The 13,033-nt window shown below is 38.1% G+C and overlaps 2 protein-coding genes across 5 annotated transcripts in view; one reads left to right on the top strand and one right to left on the bottom strand.

Annotated features, from left to right (window-relative positions):
- NEMP2 (nuclear envelope integral membrane protein 2) overlaps nucleotides 1-13,033 on the bottom strand; it is an 86,368-nt gene that overhangs the window by 24,277 nt on the left and 49,058 nt on the right. The window lies entirely within an intron of this gene.
- MFSD6 (major facilitator superfamily domain containing 6) overlaps nucleotides 1-13,033 on the top strand; it is an 80,844-nt gene that overhangs the window by 51,898 nt on the left and 15,913 nt on the right. For all 3 annotated transcript variants that reach the window (XM_010351565.3, XM_010351567.3, XM_010351566.3), the window contains exon 3: nucleotides 4,517-4,614. In XM_010351565.3, coding sequence (XP_010349867.2) covers nucleotides 4,517-4,614 — 98 coding nt within the window. The remainder of the gene's footprint in view (nucleotides 1-4,516; nucleotides 4,615-13,033) is intronic.

The raw sequence follows: 13,033 nt of genomic DNA, 5'->3' as shown, positions 1-13,033 counted from the left end.
GAGTGCCTGGTGTGTGTCAAGCACTGGGGATAAAACTGAGCCAGCATAATGTGACAGTTCTCACCCTGCATGGAGAATGCAGTCAGGTTGTAGGTGCACTGTTACAACCAAGACAGGTGTTATGAGGAGAGGCATGTGATGCGGTAATCACATATTAAAGGGAATGGACCAGGCATGAGAGATGGAGCTGGGTAAGAGCTGAAGAATATCAAGTCACAGAGATGGGTGGGGATGGTGGCCTGGGGATTTGTCATCCCTGTGAGTGGGAGGACTGAGAGCTAGGCAGTGTTGTGCCAGACAGGTGACGAGGAAAGATGTTTTATAATGGAACCTTCTTTATGTCAGCAATTTTGATGCAATAACCTGGCATTATATGAGGTTCCCACAGTGTTACACAGATTTTCTGATGATCCATGCAGCCCTTGAAGCAAGCAAGCACTCTTAAGTCTGACACAGAACACCATTTTCTTTGTCCAGAAAGAAAATAATTATGGCAACACTAATTATTTTCTGTGCCTTTCTTAACCGTTTAGACAAGTATACGGTTTATGTTCTGTTTGAAACATTGCTTTTTGAATTTGGGTTTGTTTCTAGTCTGTCTTCATCTCCCACTGTGGCCTTTAGCAACCTTGTATGCATTGGTGTGTGCACCTTTGTGTAAGGGCTTGCAACACAAATTGCAGACAATTTTCGGTCTAGCTGCAAATACTCAACTTTGATAAAAAAAAAAAAAAAAAACAATCTTCATCTGGGGTTTTTCATTTGTATCCAGTGTATTATTATTATTATTTTGGGAAGTTTTGTTTCTCTGCCAGAGGCTTTGCAAAATGCTTGCTGCCGTCAGTCATTAGGTGAATATGGGTTCTCTGGTGGTGTCGCTCTTTTGCCTCTCAGATCTGAGGATTGTAGGATAACTCTACTTAGCTCTTTCTTTGCTGCTCACACCCTGTGTTGTTTCTGGAATAATATCCGGACTGTATCTGGACTGGAAAAGTTCACTTCTTCAAAAATCCTTAGACTGTATTCCTTCTTGTGTCTTTCAGCCACTCTCTCTGGCCACAGATGCTTGAGATTCTATGGTAAACCCTTGTTCACTTTGTTTCTTCTGCCTGTGATAGTCTTTCTGCCCTCTTTAGCCGACCACTTCTAACCCTGAACCCCCAGGGTTAGTAAGGATCTCTCCTGTGTGGTCCCATTGCACTCTTTCAGTGTCTCTTAGTGTATTATATTTAACTTATTTATTTATGTGTCCTTTGAAGGCAGGGTAGATTTCCTCTTCATTTTTATCTCCCTCTCAATAGACGGTACATAGTGGCATCTCAATAAATGTTTATCGAGCAAAATTTATGTTCAACATGGTTTTTAGTGGCTCTTTGGGGGCAGTGGTGATTTAGCCATATTATAGTTGGTTAAATTTAGAAAAGTCAGGTTTCACAACTAACTACACTGTTAGAAATTACAGAATGACTCATAACTCATCATATCTATATCTTGAACACTCTTGAAAACAATACCAGTTTTATTATAAGATAACCACAAATCAGCTTAGACTGCTAATAGTGTGAATTGTGCTTGTATAAGAAATTAGAATCCATAAGAATCTTTTCCTCCTACTCTTGTATTTTGCTCAAATACAGAATAAAAATGTCTGCCAGGTGATTTGGGTTTTCCACGGTGTGGTGTTTTCTGCTGAATCATCTGCTTCTTATCAATTGTGTTCCTGTTTATAGATAACTTCATGTTACCAACTACCTGTTCTAAAATTGCCTTTGTTTCTTGCCTACTTTTAATACTATTGACTTCCTGTTCTGAAATAGGACAGTCATGTTGAGTTTTATCATTATGGGTGTTCAGTAGGTATCTGTATCTCATGAAGAGGCCTTTTTTTTTTTTTTCAGTGTTTTGTATTTCCAGAAATCAGTGCCCAGGAAAATTCTAGGACCCTGAACTTGTGCTTCATGTTCAGCATAAGGATGAATGTGATTGTCTACAAAACGATCCAGTAAAATATCCAGTAAAAATTCCTTTATATTAGTAAATCCCTAACTTTATGAGAGCGAATGTATTCATTTGCTTGAGTTACCATAACAAAATACCACAGTCTGGGTGGCTTAAAACACAGAAGTTTATGGCCAGGCACAGTGGCTCACACCTGTAATCCCAGCACTTTGGAGGCAGAGGCAGATGGAAGACTTTAGATCAGGAATTCAAGACCAGCCAGGCCAACATGGTGAAACCCCATCTCTACTAAAAATACAAAAATTAGCCAGGCATGGTAGCATGCACCTGTTATTCCAGGTACTCAGGAGGCTGAGGCGGGAGAATTGCTTGAACTTGGGAGGCAGAGGTTATAGTGAGTCCAGATCGCACCACTGCACTGCAGCCTGGGCGACAGAGCGAGACTCTGTCTCAAGAAAAAGAATTGAGGAATGAGGCCAGGTCAGTGGGCAAGCATGACTGACTTACTAAATCTGGCCTGCTGCCTGTTTTTATATGATCCATGAACTAAGAATAATAGTTTCTACGTTTTTTAATGGTTGAAAAAAAAATCACAAAAAGAACAAGAGTTTGTGACACATGAAAATTATTTTATGAAATTTGCATTTCAGTGTTCATAATTCAGCTCTTATTGGAACAAGGCATGCTCATTCATTTACATATTGCCTGTGGCTGCTTTCCTGCTACAGCAGCAGAGCTGAGGAGTTGTAAGAGAGACCTTGTGAAGCCTAAACAGTTTTCTGTGTTGTCCTTTATGGAAAAATTTTTGCTGATCCCTGAGTTAGTCTAAAGAGAGGCCATCCACACAGCTGGCTTAGAATTTGTAAAAGGAAGCACAGGTTTATGTATCCTTTGTGTTCATGTAGTCTATTTTGCATTTTAATTTCCTGTGGCTTTTGTTTCCCTAGCAGAGGGAAATTGATGAATCTATAGCAAGTTTGTTCAATAAAATTTTCATTAGAACAGATTGAAATGTACTTTTCTCCTCAAAAAACACAAGTACGAAGAACATAATATCCATAGAACAAGATGACCTAGGCTTTTTGTAATACTTCATTGGGAATCTGCTGAATCTCCCCAATAATCATTGCCTATTTCATCCTCACCCTTCAACCTTTTTTTGCTGTTTGTTTTTTCTTCATCTTTCTTTTCCATATTCGAGATTAGTAACATCTGGATGTCTGAGAGCATTTCCCTTCCTTGATTCAATGTTGGGAAAAAGGGAACAGTGTTTATAGGAATAAATTTTGTTTTGTTTTTGAGACAGGGTCTTGCTCTGTTTTTCAGGCTGGAGTACAGTGATGGGATTATGGCTCAAGGCAGTCTAGACCTCCCAGGCTCAAGCAGTCCTCCTACCTCAGCCTCCCAAGTAGTTGGGACTATAGGTGTGCATCACCAAGCCTGGCTAATTTTTTTTTCTTGGTAGAGACAGGTTCTAACTATGTTGCCCAAGCTGGTCTAGAACTCTTAGACTCAAGGGATCCTCCTGCCTCTGCCTCCCAGGGTGCTCGGATTACAGGCATGAGCCAACAAACTCAATCAGGAATAATTTTTAACATAAAAAGCAAGATTAGGAAAATACCACTGATTTTCATGTTGGTTTCTTTCTTTTACCTTTTGCTTTTCATCAGATTGGATTCAGAAAACAAAGAGCATTAAGGTTAGGAAAATTAGCAGAAAATAGAAAACAAGGGAGAAAGATAAATCCCTACCATTAGTTTTGTGCAGGGAAGGAGCCACTCTTTGCTTTCAAACCAGCCCATCCAGTTCAGAACAAGAGAGATTGAAACCTTATGCTTGGGTGCACCACTTGAGGCCTTTGCTTATTTGGTTTCTGTGCATACTTTTGGCAGTTGTAATGGTTGGCGGGTTAGAGGACACAAGAGGTTGATGTATATTTATTAGTTTTGCAAGCATATGATCACCATGGATTGTTTTTAAAAAATGATGAACATGTATCCACTGAACTGATAGGAGAAACTAATAGTAATCAAGGAATTCTAGTTTTCAATGACCTTGAGAGTCTCCTTGTGAAACTGCTTGGTATCTTGCGTATTGTGAGCAAGGCCACATTCATATTTACATATTCTCGTTTTTATCCTTCCTTCCCCCATTGTAGTGAAGTGGCTACAATCCCAGGCATATTTCTCCTACAGCCACCTGGAAGGAAGCCAGTAATGTCATTACAGATGGCAGTGTGCCCAGACTATCTTAAAAAAGCATCATCTCTGCTACGAATTAAGTTGCAGGAAGGGTGATGTTTGCTTTTATATTAACATTTTGGAAAGGCTGAGTGGCAGATACGTTAGAAGCAATCTTCTTATTCCTAAATTCATGCTTAAATGTAATTGTCCTTTAGCTTTCCCACTCCTGACTTTGGAGTCTGCTGTATGATGGGTGGTTTAGGGAAGAAAAAGGTAGGTAATGTTTGCCTGTTTCGTATTTCATATTAGATTTTATATTAGGGCCTCAGCTTATTTTCCTTTGCCTTTTTTTTTTTTTTTTTTTTTCATTTTAGGGTTCTGTACATTGGCCTGGCTTGCAATACGGCTCGCTATATTTATATTTCCTACCTGGAGAATGCCTGGACTGTTCTCCCCATGGAAGTTCTTCAAGGTAAGTTAAAAGCTGGGATTAAAATTATTTCTCTGTCTACCCTGAGCTATGGCTAAAATGCCAGTGGCCTTCAGCATCTGATTCTGTAAAGGAAGGGCAGGCCTACTGTTCCATGTGATTTTGAAGTAGTTGTTAAGGAAGAGATGACGTCAGGAGGGATAGTTCCTCAGTTACCTGAGTGCTGCTCAGTGTTGAGCCAAACAAAGCTGGACTTGACGCCACTCTAGTGATTAAACAAAGGAAGGGGAACTCTAGAATAAACTCCTGTGCACAGCTGTTAGACATGGATATTCAAAGGTGGTTTTAAAATATTTTAAAAATTTACCTTTTAAAGTTTTTGGTGTTTTTTAGTTTTGTAGGTTAACTCTACTTACTGAAAAAAGACTGTTGTCATAATTATCTCTTCAGTTATTTTGATCACATCTGGTGACTTATAATAAAGCTTTATACAAACACCATTCTTGTCCCACAAACTTTAAAAAATCTCTGCTTAAATGTCCTGCCCTGAGTTCTTCTCTTGCTTCAGTGTACTATTTCCCATCAAGACACAACTGAAAAAGTTTCTAGAAGGCTCTTGTTATGTGGCTGAAGAGTGCTGAAAAATGGATTACTATTCAAAGCTGATTGCCGTGTTACCAACTACAACCTGAAAAGCCCTGTGAGCAGCTTGGCTAAACCATGTAGTGATTGGCATCATGATTAAAATAAAGATTCAGGACAAGATCGCTGGAGTTGAGTGACAGCCCAGGCTACTAAATCATTAATTGCACTAAACAGTCTGTGTTTATATACAATTTCATTAGCTTTATAGATTGCCATTATTATTTTCCCTTACCCTAAGGAGACAAATGTGGTACAGTCAACGTAATTAATTTCTTGTCATGATGAAAGATAGAAAATTTCAATCTTTTGAGATGAAAGAGTTAAAATTATACATCTAAACAGAATGTACAAAATGCCAGCTCATTCATCAAATTCCATCACGGCAATGAAAAAAGAACTTATCCTAATCGAAAGGAGATATAATTTGTATTCACATTATAATTATAAAATTCAAGTATACATACACTTTATGAGGCTTTTCTCAGATTTGATGCAATGGTATAGCTGGTGAAAGGAGATTTTTTTTTACAAATATATAGAAAATGGAAATTTGGTCTTATAATTAATTAGTGTTTCAAATAATTAGAACTCTGGAAGGGTCTTGAGATTAGACACACATCTCAGCTTTGTGTCATTTAAGAATAACAAACCATTAAACAGAAACTGCAGGTAAGAATGATTCAATAACAAGGTAGTATGGGCAACACAGTTCTTAGGGTTTCCCACCTCTGGTTCCTGTTCTATCCTGACTTGGCTTATCGCTTGATTTATTGGTATGCTACAATGTACAGACTCTATAAATAAAGATTTTTATACCTACAGAAAAGAAATGACTATATATTGTAATAATATATACATATAACCTTTTTCTCCTTTTAGTTTAAAATCAATTAGGTGAAAAAGGACAGTTTGCACATCTGTGACAGAAGAAAAGAGAATATCCATGAAATGGTTAAAGAACAACAGAATAATTTTATAAGAGGAAAAAACAAATGCTGTGTGAATTTGAAAACTCGTTTTCTCTCTTAATATATCAAAGATATATTAAATGGCGACTAAGAGCCAGGCACCGTGCTGGGTGCTGAGAATGAAATAAAATATATACATATATTAACTCAGGCCTCAAGGTCTTACCATCTATTCTGGAAGGCAGATGTGCAAACATAGTAACTATACAGTGTGTTAGATGGAATCATAGAAAAATGTGCTAGGTAACAGATAAGGAGACTGGTGGATGGAATAATTAACTTTGTGAAGCAGGGAGTGGGAGGATGAAGATTGCATTCAACAATTCCCTAAGGAAATCACATAAGCCAGATTCTGAAGGGCAAATAGGAATCTACCAGGTGGCCTAAAGGGAGTAGGCATTCCAGCATGGGGGAAGAGCTGTGTGGGAAAGCTCAGAAGACAGAACGGCCTCTTCAGGGAGCCTACGTGTTGTGCTGGGTTTAGGGCTTGAAGCATTTATCATCTCAAGCTGCTAACCCAGGACATGTTTTTATAATACTTGTATACATCTCAGGGGTGTTATCCCAGGATTTAGGGAGCTGGCCATGTTCTGAATCTAAATAGGAATTCTACTTCCCATGGTAGGCTACAATACATACTTCTATGCTTCATTTTATTCTCTCTCCCCTGTGCCAGTAGAAACCTAGTTACTGATCGGAAGCCGGTGAAGAGGATCTGTAAATACAGCCTCCTAGTCCAACAGAGGGCTCTGTGACCAGTTTCCACAGAGCTCTTTGTTTCTAAAGCCAGAGGAGATGGTTTCATTCCCTGGCAGGAGTGAGTGCTGAGCATTTTGACTGTGCAACAACATCAAAATCCCTTGCCTTTGTTTGACCCCTGCCCACCCCATGGAAAACTGGATTATTCATGTGGAATAAATCTTGCATCACAGGAATACATTTCTGACTGAAGAGGTTTGTTTCGCTAGTTTGGATTCTTCTACCTATACAAGCCTTATCCAAATGGCTTTAAACTCCCTGTGCTTAAAGGAGACTCTACTTAGGATGCAGTAAGGCAGGACACGATTACAACAAAACGCTGAATGATTTAATTACAGGGCAAGCCCACTGTCACAATATATAGCCCTTAATTCCTTGACTGGAAATGTTACCTGATGATTGTCAAAGACCTAGTCTGGGGAAGGAGGAGGCTGGGGAATGGGATGTTGTCTTTCATCATTGGGCATCTTGACTGAAAAATCAGTACTTCTGTTTTTTGATTCCCAGCCAGTGCCACACAAGAGGGTCTTCCTTAAAAAAAGAAAACAAATAAGCAAAGTCTGTCTTTTTATCCTACCACCTGTGCTTTATCCCCGAACACCACAAGAACTAGTGTTATCTCGTAGGTAGCTGAAAGGGAGGAGAAAAATGACGTGCCTCATTCTATAGCCCCCACTACCCAGCCCTTCCTCTTTGGGGTTGCATGTAACTGCTGGTGGAGGACTCCTTGTTATCCTTCAGTCTTGCAGTTTCTTGATTATCCTCTCAGCCCATGTTATTAATAATTAGCAGATGGGTTGCAAAGAAACAAATTTCCCCTTCTTCGGGCCTATAGGAAGGAGGCTATTCAGGCCTTTATTTGAGGATCAAGGTAAGACCATTGGATCCTGTTTGAAATTGTGAGGTCATTTCTCTCCCATGATCTTTCTCATGTTCATTAAGTATCTCTCGCAGCTATATCTTTTTTAGCAATTCAGCTAACATTTGCAGCAAACATGTTATTCAGTAGGCAACTGGTAATACCATTTAAAGAAGCAGAAAACATATTTCCTTCCTATAAGAAATCTGCAGTGTATTTTAAAAAGAGGTAGTGAGTCTAAGTGCATAAAAGCATTGCTGGATGGTGGTGGTAGTGATTAGTTTATATTTATTTCTCAAGATATCATTTTAAAAACCCATAGGTATTTTCTCCTTTTATTTTGTACAAAGAACAAAGAAACATTCATGATTTTGTTCAAGAATATAAATATATGATTAAAATAAAGCCCAAACTTGTTGTTCTCCTTCCTGTGTGGGTATTGATTGTGAATCCTTGCAAAACTCAGAGACGAGTGTTTGTGTTAGGTCTGAGCAAGAATCAGAATATCCTTGCTGTTAAAATGTATTTGAGGAGAGTAAAGCTCACCTAGGAGCTGCTATAACTAAAGAGAGCTCTTTAATGTTACTTGAAGTAATGACTCCAGCACTGAGGAGTGAAAAGGAGATGTGGGCCAGCTTTCTTTCTGTAGGATGCTCTATCAGTGGGAGCTGGGTTAGGATTTTGATGAAGGATGGTTTTTAAATGTCATCAGTTAGGGGGACTTGAGCTGACATTTATAAAGCTTTATTCTGTTTGTCTTAGCATGCTTATTCAGCCAAGTAAGAACCATGTTTTCAGCCTGGGTAACCTAGGGAGAACCTGTCTCTACAAAATATTTAAAAATTAGCTGGGCTTGGTGGCGTGCACCTGTGGTCGCAGCTACCGGGCAGGCTTAGGTGGAAGGATCACTTGAGCCCAGAAGGTTGAAGCCACAGTGACCCATGATTAAAGCACTATACTCCAGCCTGGGTGACATAGTGAGACCCTGTCTCAAAACAGCAACAACAAACAAAACATGTTTTCCTTCTCTTATTCTCTGGAAGACGATGGGAAACAAATACTAGTTTTATTTTCTAACTTTTATTTTCTAAAATAGGGTTTATGTTTAAACCCTTGAACATAAACACCACGCGTATACTTTTTCAGTTCTCCAAAGAGATGTACATATAGGAAGATATACTATTAATGCTTGTTGTTTAATTCATTTTTCAGCCCCCTGTATCATGTACTACAGTTAGTATTTTATAATTTTTAGAGCTTTTGAATGATATAAGAAATTCTATCTCAAAAACTTATTTCTGAATAAAATTTGAAAACTACATATTAAATCTGAACCTTCAGTATGGTAGCTCTTCCTAGCATGACATCTTGCCACCCATAGCACATCTGTAAAAACATCCATGTATTTTCATTAGTACTTATATCCTCACCTCACTCTATAGACTAACTGAGACAGATTACCAAAATATGCAATAATTTGGAAACCATAAAATGCTAAGGCTTGAATTAGACTATCTGGGTTTGAATTCCAGCTCCCCTACCTATAAGCTCTGTGTCTTCGGCCAAAATGCTTTATCTCTCTAAGCCACCGACTCTTGAGCTATAGGAGAGGTTGACATGAGTATTAAATACACTAATCCATGCAAAGTATTTAGGACAGTACCTGACACACAGTTCGCTTCTAATAAATGCTAGAGTATACACAATAATAAAAAAGTAAAATAAATGTAAATATAAATCAGGACCAGAGAAAATATAATTTAAAAGATTCTATTCTAAGGAGTTAAACTGCAATTATGCATTAAAGCCTGGCCATAAATTTTAAGCTGAAGCCTAATGACCAAACATAATGGAAACAGGACTGGACAGTGCACACTGTTAGTAAAGTTATCTTTGGAGAAGTTAAGTGAACTTTTTATTGACTTGAGATAAAAGCAGTTCTCATGTGTGGCTTCAGGTGGGAAAACACTGGGTGTGTAGTAGTGTTGCCAAGTCTTAACATTAAATTCCCTCAGTTTTGGGTAGGAGTCTCCTAAAAACCTGCTTAAAGGTACGCCTGAGGCATAATGCCAGCATTTAAATTCACGAGGGCCCCCAGAACATTGTTGCATCAGTTGTAGACTTCTTTTTTAAAAGCAACTCATATATTTTTTTAGTTTGCAAGCTAGAGCTTATAGAAGAGATCTATTTTATTTCCTCTGTCCACTTTTACTTATTTGGTGGTTTTCTCCAACCTTACCCACGGTACCTTCTATCCAAAAATGCTTTGTCGAATCCCAACATGTAGACCACAGCCTACCCTGTTTCAGTTGAATCCTGGTGTTCAGCTGCTGTTACATGTCAGCCCTCTGCTGGGCACTGGATTTGTTTGTTCTCAAGGAGCTCAGTCTGCTTCCCTTTAGATAAATCCTGTCCCCTTTCACCTGCCAGACTATGAGCTTCATGGTGACTGGGGACATTATTTTGCATATTGTCATATTTTCAAAGCCTAGCAGGGTATCTGGCACATAATGTAGATGCTCAGTAAATACTGTTGAATGCATGAAGGGGATTCTTGCAGTCCTGTCCATCAATAGGGAATGTTGGCTTTTAACACAAATTGTTGCATGTCTTATATAAAGTCTCTTCCGTGCAACACACATAAGGTCCATGCTGCTTCTGCTTAGTTCATTGTTCTTTGCAGGATCCTTTGCCGTTTATGGAAGGTCCATTGCTGCTAGTAGCCCCAACTCTGACAGAGAGACTGACTTGATATTCACCATCTCTGTTTCCTTTTCTTCATGGACATGCATCTAGACTCTATTTCTCAGCCTCCCTTGCAGTTAGGTATGACCATGTGATTAATACTGGCCAGTGGAATAAGAGCAGAAATGATAGGAGGAAAAAATAGCACATGGGAATTTTCTGGGTCAGCTTTAGAAGTGTGTCACTCCCTCCTCTGTCAGCTGGATATTGATACCTAGGGTAACCAGGCATTGCAGATGGCAGTTTCTCTGCAACCTGGATCCCTGAAAGACTATGGAGCAGAGCTGCTGCTACTCCTGTCTCCTGTTCATTGGACTTTGTGGGAGCAAGAAAAAAAACATCTAATGTGTGAAACCACTAAGATTCCCAATGCTGACTTTTTCTTTCATTGCCTGTTCAATGGAGGCCTTTCCTTAGGAAGAATAGTCTCTTACTGATTTTCACCAAGTTGATCTTTCAGAAGCTTTTTTTTTTTTTTAATCCCAGGACTAATTGCAATGTATGCTTTCATCTATTAATGAAAAAGGTTTGTCACAGCTGATTCTGTGTGCCAATGCTAAAGGGATACTTATGTTTTGTTCAGTGAGCATAAATCAGTGGCAGAAGCAAGAAAAACACCACAAGCCCACTTCCCTAGTACTGTGTTAGTTCTCACTCCTCCCAGCCATAGTGATTTCCCCAAGCCAAGCAGCTTTTTACAAAGAACAGCTGTCTCCTTAAGAAGAAAGGACATTTTTTTCTGCTCATACATGCCATTTATTTCAGTAGAGCATTCTTGTGGGCCAAGAACAATTTCAAAATGCATATTGCAGAATCAGATACCCATGTTTAGTGTTACAAGGTAAAGAGTTATTTGGGGCATTTAAAAATATAAATGGCATATCAGCTCTTTAGAAAGGGTGGAGAAGAAATTATTAAGAATATCCATCTTTTAAATTGGTAGATTGTGGGGCATGTTTGATATTAACAAAAAAATCTCTCAAAAGTAGACAGTTAACATTTACTATAGAATACTTTTAATTGTTATGAGGACATATAGTGTAATATTTAAGCACTCAAGTTCAGAACTTAGACACCTTGGATTCAAATCCTGTTCAACAACTCTGTTGTCTGTGTGATTCTGGACAAGGCACCCATATCTCTGTGTCTTGATTTCCTTTATAGAAAATGAAGAAAGAAATAGTACTTTGCTTATTGGAGGAATAGATTCCATAATCTGTGTCAAACACTTAGCACAGTTCCTTGTAGAGTAAGCCGATGTGATAATATTAACAAAAAAATTAACGTTACTCATAATTATTTTTTAAGATTCTAGGTTATTGAAATGTAATGTATCCCAAGTAGTTAAAGTCTTGGCAGTAGGCAGTGTGGATATATATCTTCATTTTCATTAGGCCTCAAAGCCAATCCTAGGGGTCCCAAAGGTAAGGAAGGACTGAGAAACTAAGTTTGCGTGGACTACTTGGTCTCTGAGAGTCTTTCATTGTCAATCAGTATATTTAAGCACCTGTTATGTGAGTTGGTATTGAATTACCACTGAGGGCTCAGTGGTTTTGTGACAAGTAGCCATGGAAGGGCTAATACATATTACAAGGAGAGTCAATCCCTGTGCCCTTGTTACTCTTGTCAGTCAGGGAGTAATAGCTTTTATTTTGACTGTTGATCTACCAACTTAGTTATCTCATACTTTAAAAGGTTTAACAATTTTAACTCTAGTATAAACACATTTACCCATGTCACTAAGTAAATGTACTTATTTCATCACATAAAGAATAATCATCTACTGCTTTTCCAAAGTTCTCTAATAAAAAGAAAATAAAGTAGAAGCATTTTCTTTTCCTAGTTTATAAGATCTTTCATCCCTATACAGGAATGTCGGTTTTGGTAGCACAATTCCTAAGACTTCCTAAATGATGTCTTACAAATATGGGAAATGGCAGAGAGTTTTCAGGTTTCTAGGTTGCTTTTTTGTTATTTTAAAACTAGAGAATCAGAACACAACTGTAGTAAAAATATCAGCAAGCATTTCAGATTATTAACATTACTAGAAAGTTGCATGTTCGTTTATGAACAAGAGCTGCGACTCCACAACTGTCTTCTGTATACACAGATGATGTTCTAATTCAGTCCCTTCTCATGGATTGCTAAGTTTTGCTATTTTCCTATCTAAGAAATGGGATGAATTTAATTGGTTATTCCACTTATATCTTAAAATAAGTTATTTTAGGGAAATCTATTTTAATCCTATATATTCCCTGGAAAATGTCAGATAATGCAAGCAGAATGGCTTTCATTCTTCTGCTTTTAGTATCAGAAATTTTGTTTTTGTGCTTTACTTTTTTTTTTTCCTTCAGTTAATACCCTGAGTTAACTTAAAGAATGTAATTCCCAATTATCTAATCAGTCTCAAAAAAATACAGAAACTATAAGTCTAACTGTAGAGAATCTTTTACAACTACCACTTAATACTAGTCAGTAAATTCTA

Source organism: Saimiri boliviensis, chromosome 5 (assembly GCF_048565385.1).
Source record: "Saimiri boliviensis isolate mSaiBol1 chromosome 5, mSaiBol1.pri, whole genome shotgun sequence".
NCBI lineage: Eukaryota > Metazoa > Chordata > Mammalia > Primates > Cebidae > Saimiri > Saimiri boliviensis.
Note: the sequence above shows the minus strand (reverse complement) of the source record. Positions and strands in the feature narration are given on the sequence as shown.